Genomic DNA, 22,866 nt, shown 5'->3' on the forward strand with positions numbered 1-22,866 from the left:
TTTTTACTTAAGCATATTGCTCAGTTTATTGGCATAAAGTGTACAAACCCGCATAACCAGCTCCAGGCCAAAAAACAGACAATCACCAATGGTTCTCATTATTCTCCCTTCCAATCACTATATCATTAAGGAAAACCACTATCCTGAATTTTAAAAGAATTAATCAAAAACTTGTTTTTAAAAAAGACATTAACAAACAGTTAATGCCAAAAGACATTAAGAATTCACAAAAGAAAAAACGGTCCTTAAACATTGAAGAAATACTTAACCTCATTAAAATTATTCTGACATACCATTTCTCTACTGTGAGACTGACAAAAGTTCAAAAATCTTATCACATACTTTGCTGATGGCATTGTGGGGAAAGAAGCACTGACATACAGTGATGATGGTAGTATAAAATGGCACAATCACAATGGAGGGAAATTTGGTAACATTTAACAAAATTATGCATGTATGTATCTTTTAACCCAGCAATTCCTTTCTAGGATCTACCTGAAAATATAACTCCACAAATATGTAACAACATATGCACAACATTATTCACCAAAGCATTCTTTAACGGCACAAGATAGGAAAGAACCCAAATGTCCATCAATAGAGGCTGGCTGAATAAAGTATGATACATCCACACAAATAAGTGCTACAAAGCTATAAAAAAAAATTTAAAAAAAAAGAGTGAGAAAGATCTCCATTTTCAGAAATGGAGTGGTTCCCAGGAGATGTTGTTAGGTGAAAAAACAGAGTATAAAATAGTGTACACAGTATCTGCATTTTGTTTAAGAGGAAGAAATAAAACTATACACACATATGTGTTTATTTCTGTAAAAACACACATTTAAAAGGATAAATCAGAAACCAAACAACAGGGGAGGAGAGGGCAGAAAGTATGGAGAAAGGAGTAGAAGAAACAGAAACTGAAGCAATACTACTCTAAATATATCTTTTTATGTGTTTTGAACCGCAACAATATTTTCCATATTAAAAGAAAGAATTTTAAAACAAATGAAACACAAAAAGGAACAAATGAACCTAACTGCATAGCAAATTGGTAATATAACCACATAGAAAAACTATTTCATATAATTTTTTAACACAGTACTCTGTAAATGCTTAATGGGTTTTATTCTAGGGACAAGGAACTCAGTAACAGAATTACTATTGGTAGTAAAACTGATACTATAACTTGAGATTACCTTATGTAAATAAGATAAATAAGTAACATATTTATGATTTAGAAACCAAGATTTTCAGCATAAGAGAAACAAGATACAATCCAAAATGAGTTCAGTAAGATTTTAATGTTAAAATTTGAAGTTGAAATATGAGTATGAACTCATGATTTATATAAATATTTGTTTATATAAAAAATAGACACCTCAGTAACAATGAATACACATAGCTCCAAATTTTGATTGACATAGCAGTCAGCTGGAAAGGGCTCCCACTGGCCAAACTTGGGACAATTTGGGCAAAAAGAATAAGGATTGTAATTGATTTTTATCAAACGGAATAAATTAAAATTCACAGTTCCTCAATTATACTCAAAACAAATTTAAAATTTTGTCTCATTAAAAAAAATGAGGCCAAGAGAATAGGAAAGCTCTTCATTATAATAAAATGCCAATTAAAAATGTATTTTTTAAATGACAGTGTTAGAAAAGTCTCATTTTACATCCCCCCATACAAGATCTAATTCAGGCAATGACCAATGGAAACAGTAAGTGAAAAGGTGTTAGGGGACAAGATATTTAAACAATGCCCACAACTCCACAAATTACTTAAATAACAGAAAAAATAAAAATGCCTTTACAATAGATAGCAAACAATTAACCATTTTAACCAAGTGACTGAACTTAGCATCACTAATTATGGGACAATCTGTTACTACATGCTTTCCTGATGCTAGCGCTACCTGTAAGTATTCTTGCCAAAAATATTTAATGTACATTTAATCCAGACTTTAAACCTAACATCCAGTTTACAGGAAATACTGACAATAAAGGAACAAGTTAAATGACTTGATGAGGAAACAATCAGATAAATCTAGAATGTAGGGCATTCTATAAAACAAGTGGCCCAGACTCTTCGATAGGTCTATATATCACAGAAAAATGTTGGGGAATGTTCTAGATAAACAGACTAAAGAGGTACAATACCCATATACAACAGGTAAGCTACGACAGGATCCTGGATTTTTTTTTAAGCTATAAATAAACATTCTTGAGATGACTGCAAATATTTGGCTAGGGAGTGGATACTGAAAAATATGATGGAATTATTAATTTTCTATATACCATGGTCATTAGGAACATGTCTTAAGGCATGCATGGTGAAGTATTCATAGGAGAATTGTTATGATAGCTTCAGCCTCGTTTCAAATAGTTTAACAAAAATATTGGAAAATGTTAATTTGTTGAATCTAGATGGACAGCATATTGTTCATTATACTACAGTTTACCATTTAGGAGAAAAGGATACTGGTGTTTATTACAATATTCTGTTAACTTTTCCGTATGTTTGAAAATTTTCAAAAACCAAAGTGCTGGAAAAAAAAATTCATATGAAAGTCAATCAATCTGATAAGTGAAGGAAGATAAAAACTTTGTAGTCTGTGATTCTTTATCTCAAAAAACACATCTGACATATACAATAATATAGTGACCTGTTTACATTACACTTTATGGAGTATTTGAAATTATGAGGGAATATCAGATCTTACATATTTTAACTTAACATCTTTTCCAGGAAAAAAAAGTTATTTTTATAAATATCTCATCTTGTTTATAAAACAGTCAAAAAGGTCAAAAGTTTGACAACTCTGTTTCATATTTAGTTGAATGAGATGGGTACCTGTCTTTATACTGGCTAACAGGTTTTTCCAAACCTCACTAGTATGCTTAATTGAGGGGAAAGAGGGGAAAAATGACCAAATCACCAGATATTAACAATTATTTGATCTGGAGAGAAACTTTACCACCATGATCAGCTAAAAGACTACCGCACACTCAAGCAAACCTGGATCAGTTAACAGAAATTAGAAGCCTTAGGGAACTGCAAGATATATATGAAAGAGCCGCTTGCAACCTGAAAGCATCTAAGTATAATTATCTAAGTCATCATTTTTAAGTTATGCCCCTGAATCACAAGGAACAACCATCTTTCAGAGACTTATACCCTTTTAATTACAACTATATGGTGGGAGGTCTGGGGATGAGGATGTGAACAGATAACCTTTAAAGGATGGCTAACAGAGAGAACAGTGAGGGCTGGAACACAAGGTAAGTCCCTGGGGCTGGTTTCCCTTCAACTGTCATGAATATTATCAAACTTTTATCCCATACCCATCCTATTATGGATATTACCTATCTTCTTAAGAAAACCACAGAGAAAATAAAAGAACTGACAGTAAAACCTCTCAGTCCTATATTTTCAACCCTTCCTTCTCCATTGGTTTCTTCCCTTCAATATAAAGTTGTTCAAGGTTCTCTCCTGGGAGAAATGTTAAAAAATAGCCCTGGACCCTGTATCCCCTCACCTTTCAGGTATCCTAAACCACTGCTGCTGGGGATTTCGTTAAAATACAGATTAAGTAGATCTAGGGCAGTGCCTGAGATTCTGACTCTCTAACACACTCACAGGCCCTATGGACAATACTGGTCCATGGACAAAACAGCAAGGCCCATATCTATCTTCTCGTTCCCTTAAAGTCACGCTTTCAAAAAGAAGCCTCTATAACTCCAATTCCCAGTCATGCTCCGTCCTTTCTAAACTGGCTCTTATGTCCACTAATCTTATAAACCTGTATGACCCCCACTGCAACTGTACTGACTTGAAGGAAAATTGTAGAAGCTAAATAGGGTGATATGTACTATACTAAAAGAGTTAAAGTAAAGTAAGATAAGGACAAAACATCCTTTGGCTTTGGAAATTTGAACATAATGAGGACCTTGGGACAATTTCACCAGAGCTCTGTTGGAACAGTAAAGGAAATGATGAGCAAAACAAGTGGTGGTCAAATGTAGCAGCTCACTACCGTTCTTAATATCAGAACAATTATGAACAGAACCACCAGCAACCAACTGTTTAAAAAAAAACATTTCCTGGAACAATGAGGGTAATTTGGATATATGATGATATTCAAGAATTAACCATTTTTTAGGTGTGGTATTATGGTTACATTAAAAGAGGGACTCAACCTAAGAAACGCAATCGATGTAATACATCACATTAATAAAATGAAGGAAAAATCCACATGATCATTATCAATTAAAAAAGAGGTAACTGACAAAACCCAACATATTTTTATGGTAAAAGCCCTCATAAAACCATCAATAGAAGGGACCTTCCTTAACATGATAAATAGCATTTATGAAAAACCCACGGCTAACATCATACTCAATGGTGAAAGACTGAAAGCCTTCCACCTATGATCAGGAATGAGACAAGGATGCCTGCTTGCACCACTGCTATTCAACACCATACTGTTAAGTTCTAGCCAGAGCAATAAGACAAGGGGGGTGTGTTTGGGGGGGATAAATCAAAGGGCAAAGGAAGGAATAAAACTATCTCCATTTGCAAATGACATGATCCTATACAATAAAAAATCCCCCCAAAATCCACAAGAAAGCTATTAGAGCTAACAAATTCAGCAAAATTGCAGGGTATAAGATTAACGCATGAAGTTGATAAAACCCACCTGTGTTGCCACACATCAGCAATGAACAATCCGAAAAAGAAATTAAGAAAATAATCCTATTTATAACAGAATCCAAAAGAATGAAATATTTAATAAAATTAATTAAGGAGGGACTTCTCTGGTGGTGCCGTGGTTAAGACTCTGTGCTCCCAATGCAGGGGGCCTGGGTTTGATCCCTGGTCAGGGAACTAGATTCCACATGCATGCTGCAACTAAGAGTTCGCATGCCACAACTAAGGAGCCGGGCGAGCCACAACTCAGGAGGCCACCTGCCGCAACTAAGACCCAGCACAACCAAATAAATAAAATAAATAAATATTTTTAAAAATTAATTAAGGAGGTGAAAGACTTGTACACTAAAAACCATAAAACAGTGCTAAAAGAAATAAGACCTGAATAAATGGAAAGAAAACTCATATAGTTTGGAAGACTTAATATGGTAAAGATGGCAATACTCCCCCCAAATTGATATGCAGATTAAATGCAATCCCCATCAAAATTCCAACTGCGTGTTTTGCATAAATGAACAAATTGATCCCAAATATTTCCCAAGATGCTCTCAAATACATATGTTTGTACTAACTGATGGTAATTATAATGAGCAGAAGAACTTAATACATGACATGTATATATGGTAAAGTATTATAGGTATTCTAAAAGCACATTTTACTTAAAGAAGAGTCAACATAGACATTTTTGGAGAAAAAGCTTTTACACAGAAGAATGATCTTCATTGGCTGTGGACTAGACACTAAATACCTCATAACAACTATACTCCTTCTAAACCGTAAATGCTTTGCTCCTGGCATTAAAAACCACACAGTGCAATTGTATTTTTCATCTTTTTTTTTTTTTTTTTGTGGCCATGCCCCATGGCATGCAGGATCTTAGTTCCGCAACCAGGGATCAAACCTGTGCCCCCTGCAGTGGAAGCAGGGAGTCTTAACCACTGGACTGCCAGGGAAGTCCCAACTGTATTTTTTAGAACATGAATGTTCCTTTGTTAAATGAGTTCAGAGCTTCACAAAAGGTCATCACGAAACCCAACTAGCTCCTTAAAAATATACTGTCTTTTATTATAGCTTTTTGCTCTTTTATGTTTAATTAATAAGCTTATCTGATATGTACAAAAAGAAATGAAATCACATTTTAGGCTCTAACGCCTTCATTTCAATATACTTTTGAAAGGAAATAATCTAATGACTCAATCCTATACAGAGAAATTCAGTAAGGACAGACAGAGATACATAATATCTTATTATACTTGATTTTCTTTTTTTTTTTTTTTTTTTTGCGGTACGCGGGCCTCTCCCTGCTGTGGCCTCTCCCGTTGCGGAGCACAGGCTCCGGACGCGCAGGCTCAGCGGCCATGGCTCACGGGCCCAGCCACTCCGCGGCATGTGGGATCCTCCCAGACTGGGGCACAAACCCGTGTCCCCTGCATTGGGAGGCGGACTCTCAACCACTGCGCCACCAGGGAAGCCCACTATACTTGATTTTGAAGTAACAAATAATAATAGAACTATCAAGGATTTTGAATTTCTATTGCCATGAACCTTAAATAAATTTTATTCTCTTCACTATAGCGAAACAAAATAAGTCACCGTACCCAATGTCAGTAAGGGGTGGTTTCTCTCTCCCTCTCTTATAACAGAGGAACAGTTCTGGGCTTTTCAGACTTCCGTAGTTCAAGTTTGCCTGCAGATCTGACGGAGTGGCTTCAACACAGGTGTAACCCTCAGGTACTGTTTCCCCAGCTGATTTGTTAATAACTGCGATGTCTGTAATTGGAGCTTTAGGTCCAGTAGACTTAGTATCTAAACGATTTATTTCTTGATCCAAAAGAGTAGATGTATCAGTGAGACCTGCCACAACAAAGTAGTCAGTCACTCTTGGCCCTATGTCTTCTATCATGGCTGCTTCTATATATCCTAGAAGAGAGGAAGAAAAAAAAAGACATCAATTAAATAAAATGCTTTATCCTAACTCACGAAGTTAAAATACTCCTGAGTTAAGTGATTAACAGGCACTTCCCACTTGGATTTATAATCAGATTGTTATTTATATCAGATTGTAGAAGAAGACTGTTTTTTTAAAAAAAAATTTATTTATTTATTTATTTATTTATTTATTTATTTATTTATTTCTGGCCGCGTTGGGTCTTCATTGCCACGCACAGGCTTTCTCTAGTTGTGGCAAGCCGGGGCTACTCTTCGTTGCAGTGCGCAGGCTTCTCATTGAGGTGGGCTTCAGTAGTTGTGGCACGTGGGCTCAGCACTTGTGGCTCACAGGCTCTACAGCGTAGGCTCAGTAGTTGTGGCACACAGGCTTAGTTGCTCTGCAGCATGTGGGATCTTTCCAGACCAAGGCTTGAACCCGTGTCCCCTGCATTGGCAGGCGGATTCTTAACCACTGCGCCACCAGGGAAACCCAAGAAGTTTGTTTTGATATCATCTTGTCAGCTTTTACCTAGTATGAAGTACAAGTTTACTGCATCAATTCATTTGTAATGCAACTATGATCCTATTATATGCCTAAGGCCCTGTTAAGGATAATCAAACTATCAGAAGTGGGCTACAGTGCTTTCCTTTCAGCAAAATGCACATAATGAACAAAATTCATACTATTTTTTAAAAGTCATTCTCTTCTGAGTTACAGAATTCCTAGAGCGAGCGAACTTCACATTTAAACAAACGAAATGAGTTCATCGTGAATTATTCAAAGTTTAACAGAAAAGATAAAGGTACTAGTAATAAGCATAATTAAACCAGTCTCTTAATCCAATCAGGAGTCTGTCCCTATAGTTAAAAAACTTTATGTAAACACTGTGTAAACTCAGTAAGTTTAGGGGTCATTAACTATTTCATATATAGATACCAGACAGAGCATAAAAAACCATAACCAAAGAAGACAAAGTTATACAAAATACATATTAAGAGACTTAGGTAATACATGGTAGAAACCTAGAGAATATGAACACTGAGTCAAGATTTCTATTATCTTTTTTTTTTTTTTTTTTTTTTGCTGTACGTGGGCCTCTCACTGTTGTGGCCTCTCCCGTTGCGGAGCACAGGCTCCAGACGTGCAGGCTCAGCGGCCATGGCTCACGGGCCCAGCCGCTCCGCGGCATGTGGGATCCTCCCGGACCGGGACACGAACCCATGTCCCCTGCATCGGCAGGCGGACTCTCAACCACTGCGCCACCAGGGAAGCCCAAGATTTCTATTATCTTTAAACTCAATACCTCTAAAAATAAAATTAAGCTTTTGAAATTTTATTTTCTTTAAATATTTATTTATTTATTTAGTAATTTAGGCTGCACCAGGTCTTAGTTGCAGCATGCGGGATCTTTAGTTGCAGCATGCGGGTGCTTAGTTGCAGCATGCACGCAGGATCTAGTTCCCTGACCAGAGATAGAACCCGGGCCCCCTGCATTGGGAACACAGCGTCTTACTCACTGGACCACCAGGAAAGTCCCTGGAATTTTAAATATTTCTATGGATTTTATGTGCTTTTTAAATAACTTTACTGAGGTATAATTTACATACAATAAAATGCACATATTTTAAAGTGTACAGTTTGCTAAGTTTTCACAAATGCATACACCTGTGAAACCATATCACAATCAAGATAGTGAACACATCCATCAACATCCAAAATATTCTTGTACCCCTTCATCATCCCTCCCTTCCCAGGCAAGGAGTGACCTGCTTTCTGTCACTATAGATTAGTTTCTAGAATTGATATAAACGACATCATACAATATATTCTTTTTTGTCTGGCTCCTTTCACTCATTGTAATTATTCTGAGATTCATCCATTGTACTGTTTATATCAAGTTCATTCATTTTTATTGCTGAGTAATATTCCACTGTTGAATATACTACAAAATGTTTATCCATTCACCCATGTTAATAAACATATAGGTTATTTTCAGTTTGGGGCTATTATAAAGCTATCATGAATACCCATGTACAAGCCGTGTGCACGTATGCTTTCATTTACCTTAGGCAAATTCTAAGATGGAATGGCTAGATCACCTGGTAGGCATATGCAACTCTAAAAAAGTGCCAAGGGGTTTCCCTGGTGGCACAGTGGTTGAGAGTCTGCCTGCCGATGCAGGGGACACGGGTTCGTGCCCCAGTCTGGGAAGATCCCACATGCCGCGGAGCGGCTGGGCCCGTGAGCCATGGCCGCTGAGCCTGCGCGTCCAGAGCCTGTGCTCCGCAACGGGAGAGGTCACAACAGTGAGAGGCCCGCATAGCACAAAAAAAAAAAAAAAAAAAGTATATAAAAAAGTGCCAAATAGTTTTCTAGAGTGAGTATACCGTTTTACATTCCTATCATCAGTATATGAGAGTGCCGCAGTTCCACATCCTCTCCAACACTCTGTGAGGTCAGTCGTTTTAATTTAAACTAGATTCTACTATGTCTACAGTGATACTTAGCTATAGTTTTAATTTGTATCTTTCTAATAACTAGTAATGTTGACCACCTTTTCATGTGCTTATTTTCCACGCATACATTATCCTTTTCATACATTCCTGGATTCTGTTCACTAAAATTTTGTTTGAAATTTTATATATGTTAATGAGGGATACTGGTCTATAGTTTTGTTTTTTGGTTTTTTTCCTCTTGTAATGTCTTTATCTGGTTTTCACATCAAGGTAATGTCAGTCTCACAGAATGAGTCGGGAAGACTTTCCCCCCCTTCCATTTTCAGGAAGATTTTGTACAGAATAGTTATTATTCCTTCCTTAAATGTTTGATAGAATTCACCTGTGAAATTATCTGGGTCTAGAGTTTTCTTTGAGGGTAGGTTTTAAACTATAAATTCATTTCCTTTAACACATAGGGCAATTCAGATTACGTATTTCTTCTTGAGTAAACTTTCATAGTTTGTGAACGTCTTAGTCCATTCAGGCTGCTATACCATAGGTTGGGTGACTTATAAACAACAAAAAATTTATTTCTTGAGGCTGGCAAGTCCAAGATCAAGGCACTGGCAGATTCAGTGTCTAGTGATGGCTGGCTTCCTAGTTCATAGAGGGCTGTCTTTTCACTGTAACTTCACAGGGTGGAGAGGAACAAGGGGTCTTCCTGGAGTCTCTTTTAGAAAGACACTAATACCATTCATGAGGGTTTCACCCACATGACCAAAGCACCTCCCAAAGTCCTACTTCCAAATACCATCACACTGGGGATAACGTTTTAACATAAGAATTGGGGGAGGGCATACACATTGAGTCTATGGCAAGGAATTTGTCCATTTCATCTAAGTTGTGTAATTTACTGTATAAAATTCTTCATAATATTCCCTTATTATCCTTTTAGTATCTGTAGATTATGTAGTGATGTCACATCTCTCATTCTTGATATCAGTAAGTCTGTGTCTTCTCTCTTTTTATCCTGATCAGTCTGGCTAGAAAACTGTGAATTTTATTGATCTTCTCTAAGAACCAGCTTTCAGTTTCACTGGTTTTTTTCTATTGCTTTTCTATTTCATTGATTTCTACTTTGAACTTTATTACCTCCTTTCCTCTGTTTATGTAGACTTTATTTTTTTTAATATTTATTTATTTATTTGCCTGTGCTGGGTCTTAGTTGTGTGCACACGGGATCTTTGTTGCCACATGCGGGATTTTCGTTGCGGCATGCAGGCTCTTAGTTGCAGCATGCAGGATCTAATTCCCTGACCAGGGATGCAACCCAGGCCCCCTGCATTGGAAGCCCGCAGTCTTAAACACTGGACCACCAGGGAAGTCCCTATGTAGACTTTAATTTGCTCTCCTTCTTCTAGTTTCCTGCGGTGGAAGTGGAGGCCATTGATTTGAGATCTTTCTTCTTTCCTAATGTAGGTATTTAGAGCTAAAATGCACCCCCCCCCCAAACAATGTTTTAGTGGCATCCCACAGATTCAGGTATGTTTTCTTCTTATTCAGTTCAAAATATTTTTAAATTTCTCTTTTTTAATTTGACCAATGGGCTATTTTTTTTTTTCTTTTTTCTTTTTTTTTTTTTTTTTTTTTTTTGCGGTACGTGGGCCTCTCACTGTCGTGGCCTCTCCCATTGTGGAGCACAGGCTCCAGACGCGCAGGCTCAGCGGCCATGGCTCACGGGCCCAGCCGCTCTGCGGCATGTGGGATCTTCCCAGACCGGGGCACAAACCCGTGTCCCCTGCATCGGCAGGTGGACTCTCAACCACTGCGCCACCAGGGAAGCCCCCAATGGGCTACTTAAAGTATGTTTTTCAGTTTCCAAATTTTGTACTTGGAAATTTTCCAAGAATCTTTCGGTTACTGACTTCTAACTTAATTACACTGTGCTCAGAGGATATACTGTGTATGACTTGAAGTCTTTTATGTTTATTGAGATTAGTTTTATGGCTAAGAATATAGTCTATTTGATAATTATACAATGTGCACTTTAGCAGAATGTGTGTTTTGTTGTTGGACAGAGGTCAAGAAGGTTATTAGTGTTGTTCAAGTCTATAAATCCTTGCAGATTTTGTTCACTTGTTCAATCAATTATTAACAGAGTGGTATTGAAACTATAGTTCTGACTATAATTATAGATCTGTTGATGTCTCTTTTCAGTTCTATCAGTTTTTGCTTCATGTACTTTGAAGCTCTGTTATTAAGGGCATAACTACTTAGAATTACTACCTCCTTTCGATGAACTGACCTTTTTATCATTATGAAACGACCTTCTTTATCTCTGGTAAAAACGAGTCTGTATTAACAAAACTTTTTTAAAATATTAAAATATTTATTAAACACTTAGATATGTAGTTAAATATCATTAGACTTCATTTTCCAACTATAGCCAAGATAACCTTTCAGAATCAATTTCATTTCACCTTACTGTTTAGAATGGCATACATTTTAATAAATAAATACTGTTAATATCAACAAAATATTATTAACTTCAATTTACAAGGCTAAATGTAGTTTACAAAATTCCTCTCATTGTAACAGAAAGTTTTTTAAAGGTTCAAAACTGTGTGTTCCTTGGTGTTCCAAGCCATACAGAATGAAAAATGAACACTGTTTAAACCACAAAGAAACTAGAGTATTATCAAAGTTATTTGCTACATTAAAGCAATTTAAAATAGCACCTTAGTGGTTCCATTTAGAAAGCATTATCAACATCAGTTATTCTGACTGGATCATGGAGCTACAAAATTGAAAAAGCAAGTCATTTCAGATAAAATCAGTTTCTTTTTAAGAACACAAAGCAGTGTAATTCTCTACTGTTGCACCTGCAACTGAAAGTTTTGTAAAGAAGGAGGGCTGTAAAGAAAGGCTGAAAACACAAATGCTTTAAAAGGGTCATACAGGATATAAGAGTTGTGGGAACTAGAGACCACAGGCAGCCACTACTGGTCAGATCCATCCAACTGTTGCCAAACAGACTGGGCAAAACCAGAATTTCCTTTTTGTCTTTTCAAGGGAAGCCAAAATAATCCGGACTTTTTTTCCCCAACATTCCAGGGTAGAACTCTTGTGACCTAAACATGTGTCATCTACCTCTCGTGCCAAGTGTGACTGCCAGGGCCTTAGAGAGCCCAGTTAGTTCCTTTCCAACTTTACCCTGACTGTACAGGCTCGAGCATTGGAATAATCTGGATTTTTAATGTAAATCTCCAAGTTTTAAAATATCAGCAACTAATTCAAAATCCTTGAACACTAGTAAGTTCAAACAAAACACATAAGCAGGCTATATTCACTCTAAAGATTAAATATCGAGAAAAGAACAATTTCTAAATTTCATTTAAAAAATACTGACCTGGTTAGGGACTTCCCTGGTGGCACAGTGGTTAAGAATCCACCTGCCAATCCAGGGGACATGGGTTCGAGCCCTGGTCCGGGAAGATCCCACATGCTGCGGAGCAACTAAACCCGTGAGCCACAACTACTGAGCCTGCGCTCTAGAGCCCGCAAGCCACAACTACTGAAGCCCACGCACCTAGAGCCTGTGCTCTGCAACAAGAGAAGCCACCATAATGAGAAGCCCGTGCACCGCAATGAAGAGCAGCCCCTGCTCACCACAACTAGAGAAAAGCCTGTGTGCAACAACGAAGACCCAATGCAGCCAAAAATAAATTAATTAATTAAAAAATATATATATATACTGACCTGGTTAAATACCTAACTTCACCATGAAAGATATGTGAGCCAATGAACAACTGTATATAAAATTGATAATGTAATCACATAGAAGGGAATGAAAAAAGACCTAAGTGAAGAACTGAAAATAAATCTTAACCTTTACTTAAAAGGCTTTTTTCTTTTATACTGGTATATTTGTAGCAATTCTGAAATTATTCTATCAATATATGTACTCTATGATTGTATAACTGTAGGAGGCCAGAGCTCTTGCTATGAGAAAAGGGAGATACAAATAAGGGACGGGAGAAGACAAGTAAGAATCTCTGTTTTAGAATGGAATTAGAGGTATCAGTATGAACTCATGATTTTAAAATATATATGCACTGAAGGCAATGTGGTACCTTGAACTGGATCACAGAATAGAAAAATTTTTATTAATGTAAAAATTAGTGAAATTAAAATTTGGATTTTAGTTGACAACAATGTAACAATGTTGATGTCTTAGTTTTGACAAATGTACTATGGTAATATAAAATGTTAGCCATAGAAAAATATAGGAAATCTCTGTACTATTTTTTCAACCTTTCTGTAAACCTAAAATAATTCAAAAATAAAAATGTTTAAATACACATGTGTCAACATTATTGATAACAGAAAAGAAATGGTAATAGCCCAAATGTCCATCAACTGATAAAGGGATAAATAAAATGTAGTACATCTATACAATGGACTATCATTCAGCAATAAAAAGAAATTAAATACTGATACATGCCACAACATGGATGAACCGTGAAAACATTATGCTAAGTGGAAGAAGTCAGTCACAAAACACCACATATAGTATGGTTCCATTTATATGAAATGTGCAGAATAGGGAAATCTATATAGAAAGAGAAACTTGTTGGCTGCTAGGCCTGGGTGTTGGGGGAAATGGAGAATGACTGCTAATGGGTATGGGGTCTCTTTTTGAGGGAATAAAAATGTTCTAAAATTGATTGTGATGATAGGTGGAGACACGATATGGTAAAGAACCACATCTCCAGGTGGGCAACCCACAAGCCAGAGGATAATTACAACTGCAGAGGTCCTCCCCAAGGAGCCCCAAATTGGGCTCCCCAGCCCAGTGATTCTGCAACCAGAAAGATGAGCCCCCGTGATGTTTGGCTATGAGGGCCAATGGGGGCTTATCCAGAGGACTGTAGGAAATAAAGACTCCACTCTTAAAGGGCGTGCTCAAAATCTCACACATTCCAAGAACCAGGAACTAAGCAGTAATTTGAAAGGAGCCTGGGTTGGACCCACCTGCTGATCTTAGAGAGCCTCTGGAGAGGCAGGAGGCAACTGGAGCTTACCCTGAGGACACGGACGCTGGTGGCAAAAATTTGTGGGAGCTCATTCTACCATGAGGACACTGGGGCTGGCAACTGTCATTTTGGAATCCTCCCTCTAACTTATTTTTTTTTTATTAATAGTTGGGTTTTTTTTTCACTTTAAGTGAACTCTTTTTTTCTTTCTGGCCACGCTGTATGGTATGTGGGATCTTAGTTCCCTGACCAGGGATTGAACCCACGCCACCTGCACTGGAAGCACAACATTCTAACCACTGGACCATCAGGGAATTCCCCTCCCTCTAACTTATTAGCACTGGGACCTGGTCCAGCTCACCAGCCTGTGAGCACCAGTACTGGGATACCTCAGGCCACGCAGCTACCCAGGCAGGTACATAGCCCTACCAACCTTCAGGCCAGCTGTCTTAAGACACCTACCCCACCCACCTCAGGACCCAGCTACATCCACCAGAGGGCTCAGGACCCAGCATCTTTAGAAGAAATGTTAAATGGACTTCTCTAAAGTGGGAAATAAAAGGCCACAACTAGAAAAATAAATATTACAAAAGGAAAAATCTCACTGATAAAGACAAACATAAAATAAAGGTAGTAAAAAAAAATAAAAAATAAAAAATAAAATAAAATAAAATAAAGGTAGTAAATCAATCACTTATAAAGCTAGTAGGGGGCTTCCCTGGTGGCACAGTGGTTGAGAGTCCGCCTGCCAATGTAGGGGACACGAGTTCGTGCCCCGGTCTGGGAAGATCTCACATGCCACGGAGAGGCTGGGCCTGTGAGCCATGGCCGCTGAGCCTGCGCGTCTGGAGCCTGTGCTCTGCAACGGGAGAGGCCACAACAGTGAGAGGCCCGTGTACCGCAAAAAAAAAAAAAAAAAAGCTAGTAGGAAGGTTAAAAGACAAATGTAGTAAAATCATCTACATCCACAAGTACTTAAGTGATACAGAAAACAAGAAGATGTTAAATATGATGTCAAAAACAGGAAATGTCAGGAGGGAGTTGAAAAAAAATGCAAAACTGTTAAAATGCATTTGAAATTAAGAGATCAGCAACTTAAAATAATCATTCATATACACACACATATACATAAATACACACATAAACACAGATTGCTACATATAAATTTCACAGTAATCAAAAACCAAAAATCTATAATGGATATATACACAAAAAGAGAAACCCAAACATACTATTAAACATAATCATCAAATCACAAGGGAAGAAAGCAAAAGAAAGGAACAAAAAAACTACGAAAACAAAGAACACGGCAATAAGTACACACCTATCAATAATTGCTTTAAATGTAAATGGCCTAAATGCTCCAATCAAAAGATACAGACTGCATCAGACACTTTGATGTGGAGACTGATGTCGAGTGGCTGAACGAGAATGTTGTGGAGAAGGTGAACATCAATCCCCAGGTGGATCGCTACTTGTTGAAGAACGGGTGCCGCATCATCCTGCTGGCCAAGGGCCAGCTGCTCAACCTGGGCTGTGCCATGGGCCACCCAAGTTTCGTGATGAGCAACTCCTTCACGAACCAGGTGCTAGCACAGATTGAGCTGTGGACCCCCCCAGACAAGTACCCTGTTGGGGTCCACTTCCTGCTCAAGAAGGTGGATGAAGCAGTGGCTGAAGCCCACCTGGGCAAGCTGAATATGAAGCTAATGAAGCTGACTGAGAAGCAGGCCCAGTACCTGGTCATGTCCTGTGATGGCCCCTTCAAGCTTTATCACTACTGCTATTGAGAACCAGGCCTGCCCTTTGCCTTCCAGCTGCTGTCATTGCCTGGGTCCAACGTCTCCTCCCCAAGAGCAAACGGCACCAACTATGAGACTGGTTTGATATTGTCCCCCATCAACTCCCTGAGGCTCGTCACTCAGTCATTAGCCTCTGCTGCATCCCTCATACTGTTCCAAGTGTGGTGGGGGTAACTGAGAAGTCCCTCCTCCAGCCCTAGTCATGATGGAGGTACATGGGAGTTACCCACAGGGAACCTTGAGCTCAGGAGTTTTAGAAATGCTCAGTCAGTCCCTCCTTAGACTGGAAGGTGGCAGTGGTGGTCACAAAGCCCATGCACTTTACCATCCAGGCCCTCATGTGGCCTATGGACTTTATACCCATGTTCTTGGTTTACAGGTTCATTGGTTCCTCAGCCCATGACATACGAGAAGGAGCTATGTCAAAGGGTGTGGAGGAAATGTTGGAGTCTGTTCCTGAGAGCCTAACTTAGTGCTTAGCATTCTTTTAAACTTCAGAACAATGAGGTTTATAGTTTTAGACCCTATTAACAGAGGTTGGAATACATTGTTAAGGGATAGCCAAGAAAGGACAAGTGACAGCCAGAGATTGAGAGGGACCAGAGAAACATAAAAGCATATTGTAACTTGATGCTTCCCATCACAACTCTGGGTCAAAAAGAGATTAATTTAGTTTATAATGATTTTAATGTTAAAAGAGAACAAGAAGGTTCTTGTTCTAATAAAAATGTTGGTGCCCCCCCAACCAAAAAAAAAAAGACACACAGAGTGGCTAAATCATATCAAGCATCTCTTCTGAACACAATGCTATGAGACTAATAATCAACTACAAGGAAAAAAACTGCAAAAAACACAAATATGTAGAGGCTAAACAATATGCTACTAAAACACCAATGGGTCACTGAAGAAATCAAAGAGGGAATCAAAGAATACCTGGAGACAAATGAAAATGAAAATACAACAATCCAAAATCTATGGTACATAGCAAAAGCAGTTCTAAGAGGGAAGTTTACAGCAATACAAGTCTACCTCAGAGAACAAGAAAAATCTCAAATAACCTAAACTTATAGCTAAAGGAACCAGGAAAACAAGAGCAATCAAACCCAAAGTCAGTATAAGGAAAGAAATCATAAAGGTCAGAGCAGAAATAAAAGAGAGACTAAAAAAAAAAAAAAAAGCAATAGAAAATATCCATGAAACTAAGCTGATGCTTTGAAAAGATAACCAAAATTGATAAACATTTAGCCAGACATATCATGAGAAAAAAAGAGGGACCAAACAAATAACATCAAAAATGAAAGAGAAGTTACAACCCACACCACAGAAATACAAAGGATCATAAGAGATAACTATGAACAATTATATGCCAAAAAAATGGACAACCTAGAAGAAATGGACAAATTCCTAGAAATGTACAATCTCCAAAGATATAACAGAAAGAAATAGTAAATAACAGACCAATTACCAGTAATGAATTACCAGTAACTGAATCAGTAATTTAAAAAAAAAGAAACTCCCAACAAACAAAAGTTCAGGACCAGATGGCTTCACACATAAATTCTACCAAACACGGAGAGAAGAGTTAACACCTATCCTTCTCAAACTGTTCCAAACCACTTCCAAACTCATTCTACCATCACCACCATCACCCCGATACCAAAACCAGACAAAGATTTCACACAAACATGTGTGCGCGCGCGCGTGCGCGCACACACACACACACAGGACAATATCACTGATAAACACAGATGCAAAAATCCTCAACAAAATATTAGTAAACCGAATTCAATGATACACTGAAAGGGTCATACATCATGACCAAGTGGGATTTATCCCAGGGATGCAAGGATGGTTCAAGATACACAAATCAATTAATGTAATACACCACATTAACAAATCATACTCAATGGTGAAAAGCTGAAATCATTTCCTCTAAGATCAGGAATAAAGACAAGGATACCCATTTTTACCATTTTTATTCGACATAGTATTGGAAGTCTTAGCCACAGCAGTAAGAGAAGAAATTGAAAAGAATTCTGAATTGGAAAGGAAAAAGTAAAACTGTCACTGTTTGCAGAAGACACGACATTATACATAGAAAATCCTAAAAACGCAAAAAAAAAAACCAAACTACTAGAACTCATCAATGAATTTGGCAAAGTTGCAGGATACAAAATGAATATACAGAAACTAGTTGCATTTCTATATATTAGCAACTAACTATCAGAAAAAGCAATTAAGAACACATTTACAATTACATCAAAAAAGAATAGGGGCTTCCCTTGTGGCGCAGTGGTTGGGAGTCCACCTGCCGATGCAGGGGACGCGGGTTCGTGACCCGGTCCGGGAAGATCCCACGTGCCGCGGAGCGGCTGGGCCCGTGAGCCATGGCTGCTGGGCCTGCGTGTCCGGAGCCCGTGCTTCGCAGAGGGAGAGGCCACAACAGTGAGAGGCCCGTGTAACGCAAAAAAAAAAAAAAAAAAAGAATAAAACACCTAGGAATAAATCTAACTAAGGAAGTAAAAGAACTGTACTTGAAAAACTATAAGACACCGATGAAAGACCTGAAGACAAAACAAACAGATGGGAAGATATACTGTGCTCATGAACTGGAAGAACTAATGTACTATCCAAGGCAATCTACAGATTCAATGCAGTCTCTATCAAAATACCAATGGCACTTTCCACAGAACAATCACAAATAATTCTAAAATTCGTATGGAAACACAAAAGATCCCAAATGGCTAAAACAATCTTAAGAAAGAAGGACAAAGCTGGAGGTACCATGCTCCTTGATTGCAAACTATACTACAAAGCTACAGTGATCAAAACAGTATGGTACAGGCACAAAAACAGATACATAGATCAACAAAATACAATAAAGAGCCCAAAAATGAATCTATTCTTATGGGTAATTAATCTATGAAAAAGGAGGCAAGAATATACAATGGGGAAACCAGAGCCTCTTTAATAAATGGTGCTGGGAAAACCAGACAACTACATGGAAAAGAAACAAACTGAACTACTTTCTCACAGCATGCACAAAAATAAATTCAAAATGGATTAAAGACTTAAATATAAAACCTGAAATCATAAAACTTCTGGAAGAAAACACAGGCAGTACACTATTTGAAAATGGTCTTAGTAATATTTTTTTGGATATGTCTCCTCAAGCAAGGGAAAAAAAAAAAAAACAGTTGGAACCTCATCAAAATGAAGAGCTTTTGCACAGTAAAGGAAATTATCAAGAAAACAAAAAGACCACCTACTCAATGGGAAAAGATATTTGCAAATGATATATCCCGTAAAGGGTTAATATCTAAAATATACAAAGAGCTCACACAACTCAACATCAATAAAACAAACAACCTGATTAAAAAATGGGCAGAGGACCTGAAGACGTTTTTTTAAATGAAGACATTCAGATGGCCAACAGGCAAATGAAGAAAGATGCTTAATACGCTCTCGGGCCTAGCCACTCCGCGGCATGTGGGATCTTTCCGGACCGGGGCACAAACCCATGTCCCCTGCATTGGCAGGCGGACTCTCAACCACTGCGCCACCAGGGAAGCCCCACTCCAACTTTTGAGGCAAGGGAAGAGAAGCTAGAAAACAAGACTAAGAAGGAACTGTCATAAATCAGACAAGATTCAGGATGATATGGCATCCAGAAAACCAAGTGAGGTTTTCCCAAAACTAGGGACTGATCAATCGTGTCAAATGCTGACGAGAGGTAGAGAACTTTACGACTGAGAACACTGACTAGAATGGGTTTAGTTGGTGAAGGTGGAGAAGAGCCAGCCTGGAGCGAGTTGGAGAGAAAATGCAAAGTAAGAAAATAGAGACAGTATGAGTGAGTCTTTACAACAAATTTTTCTCTACATGAGAAAGAAAGGGGTGTGTGTGTGTGTGAGGGAGAGAGAGAGACAGACAGACAGACAGACAGAGAAAGACAGAGTTTGAGATGTTACAGCATGTTCTTATGCTTGCAAATATGATTCAGCAGGAAAGAAAGATGATGCAGGGCAGAGAAAGGATAACACCAGAGGCAAAATCCTTAAATAGACAAGAGAACGCAGCACAGATGGAGGACCTGGCATATATAGAGAGAGAAAAGAGTAAGGAAAGAAAAGAGATTAAGTAGTCTTCTTAGTAATGAAAGTGGAAGAGCAAAATGACTAGGTAATACTGAGGGCACAAGGGATATTCGTGGCCATAAATTTAAAGTGAGACCAGTCAGCACTGTTGTTTGTTTTCTCCAATCACACTCAGCTCCTCGGGTTCAAGGGAACACAGAGTTTGCAACGAATTGTGTTTTATCAGGGCTGAAGTTTTGCCCTAATTACAGTGAAGGAAGAAACAAGAGAGATGATAACCTGACCCCACAAGATAGTACAGAACATTAGCAGGCATTAACATTTTTATTCAATGAATCAATGTAATTGGGTAAGGAAAGAAGTTACTGTATGAGGCACATGATGGACAGTGAAAGAGTTGTGTGACTAATGGCCTGGTGGTTTAGATAGAATCCAAGAAGTGTCAAAATATGGTATCAAAGTATGTGAGCTGGCAGAAAAAGAGATGGAAGTCAGAATTAGATGCAAGAATAAAAGGCAACCCTCAGAATGGGAGAAAACATTTGCAAATGAAACAACTGACAAAGGATTAATCTCCAAAATATATAAACAGCTCATGCAGCTCGATATTAAAAAAACAAAAAACCCAATCCAAAAATGGGCAGAAGATCTAAACAGACATTTATCTAAAGAAGACATACAGATGGTCAAGAAGCACATGAAAAGCTGCTCAACATCACTAATTATTAGAGAAATGCAAATCAAAACTACAATGAGGTATCACCTCACACCAGTTAGAATGGGCTTCATCAGAAAATCTACAAACAACAAATGCTGGAGAGGGTGTGGATAAAAGGGAACCCTCTTGCATCGTTGGTGGGAATGTGAACTGATACAGCCACTATGGAGGACAGTATGGAGGTTCCTTAAAAAACTAAAAATAGTATTACCATATGATCCAGCAATCCCACTACTCGGCACATACTCAGAGAAAACCACAATTCAAAAAGACACATGCACCCCAATGTTCATTGCAGCACTATTTACAATGACCAGGTCATGGAAGCAACCTAAATGCCCATCAACAGACGAATGGATAAAGAAGATGTGGTACATATATACAAGGGAATATTACTCAGCCATAAAAAGGAACGAAATTGGGTCATTTGTTGAGACATGGATGGATCTAGAGACTGTCATACAGAGTGAAGTAAGTCAGAAAGAGAAAAACAAATAGCGTATATTAACGCATATATGTGGAACCTAGAAAAATGGTACAGATGAATCAGTTTTCAGAGCAGAGACACAGATATATAGAACAAACATATGGACACCAAGGGGAGAAAGCGGCAGGGGGGTGGGGGTGGTGGTGTGATGAATTGGGCGATTGGGATTGACATGTATACACTGATGTGTATAAAACTGATAACTAATAAGAACCTGCTGTATAAAAATAAAAAACCTTAAGAAAACATAGTTGTCTCAAACAGTGATACCTATCCGGCTCCCATTAGCAGAACAAAGTTCATGATGGAGTCGTACTAACTCTCTTTGGTAAACATAAGTGGTCAAGTGCCCTTTTCTTAGCTCAAATAAAGTGACTTTTCTTCGGTGATTAAAAAAAAAAAGATAGAAAAATAATACACACAAACCCAACCATACCAATAATTTCACTAAATTTAAACAGTCTACCAAGACAAATGAAAATATATGTCCATGGTACTTGAAAAGATGCTCAACATTGCTCACCTCAGGGAAATGCAAATCAAAACCACAATGAGATATCACCTTACACTGGTCAGAATGGCTATTATCAAAAAGATAACAAATAACAAATGTTGGCAAGGGTGTGGAGAAAAGGCAACCCTCACACACTGTTGGTGGGAATGTAAATTGGTGCCACCACTGTGGAAAACACTACGGAGGTTCCTCAAAAAACTAAAATACAACTACCATATGACCCAGCAATTCCAATGCTGGGCATATATTTGAAAAAAAAAAAAAGAAAACACAAATTCAAAAAGATACATGCATCCCAATGTTCACAGCAGCATTATTTATGATAGCCAAAATATGGAAGCGACCTAATTGCCCATCAACAGATGAACAGATAAAGGAGACATGTGGTGTGTGTGGTGGGGGCAGGGAGCACACACACAGTGGAATACTACGCAGCCATAAAAAAGAATGAAATTTTGCCATTTGCAGCAACGTGGATAGACCTGGAGGAGGGCATTATGCTTAGTGAAACAAGTCAGACAGAGAAAGACAAATACTGTATGGCATTATATGTGGAATCTAAAAAATAAAATAAACTAGTGAATATAACAAAAAAAAAAAGAGTCACAGAGGTAGAGAACAAACTAGTGGTTACTACTGGGGAGAGGGAAGGGGGTAGGGGCAAGATAGGGGCTGGGGATCAAATGGTACAAGCTACTATGTATAAAATAAATAAGCTACAAGGATATACTGTGCGGCACAGGGAACACGGCCTGTATTTTATAACTATAAATGGAGTATAACTTAAAAATTGTGAATCACTGCACTGTACACCTGAAACTTATATTGTACATCATCTATACCTCAATTTTTAAAAATACAAATAAACCTGAAAAAAAAAACTGTCCATATAAAAACTTGGATACAATATTCATAGCAACACTACTCAAAATAGCCAAAATGTAGAAACAACCCAAATGTCCATCAACTCATGATGTGGAATTTCCATGCAATGGAGTATTATTCAGCCATAACAAGGAATGAAGTACTACTGATACATGCTGTGACGTGGATGAATCTAGAAAGCATTATGCTAAGTGGAAGAAGCCAGACACAAAAGTCAAACATTGTACTATTCCATTTACAGTAAATATC

General features: G+C 38.0%; 1 protein-coding gene across 1 annotated transcript in view; it reads right to left on the reverse strand.

The window, feature by feature from the left end:
* DENND4C (DENN domain containing 4C) overlaps nt 1-22,866 on the reverse strand; it is a gene marked incomplete at its 3' end in the record, with an annotated part of 123,377 nt that overhangs the window by 86,969 nt on the left and 13,542 nt on the right. The window contains exon 2 of the mRNA XM_079706146.1: nt 6,309-6,630. Within this exon, the coding sequence (XP_079562272.1) occupies nt 6,309-6,613 (305 nt within the window). The 5' untranslated portion in view covers nt 6,614-6,630. The remainder of the gene's footprint in view (nt 1-6,308; nt 6,631-22,866) is intronic.

Source organism: Hyperoodon ampullatus, assembly GCF_949752795.1.
Source record: "Hyperoodon ampullatus genome assembly, chromosome: 6".
In the NCBI taxonomy this organism is placed as follows: domain Eukaryota; kingdom Metazoa; phylum Chordata; class Mammalia; order Artiodactyla; family Ziphiidae; genus Hyperoodon; species Hyperoodon ampullatus.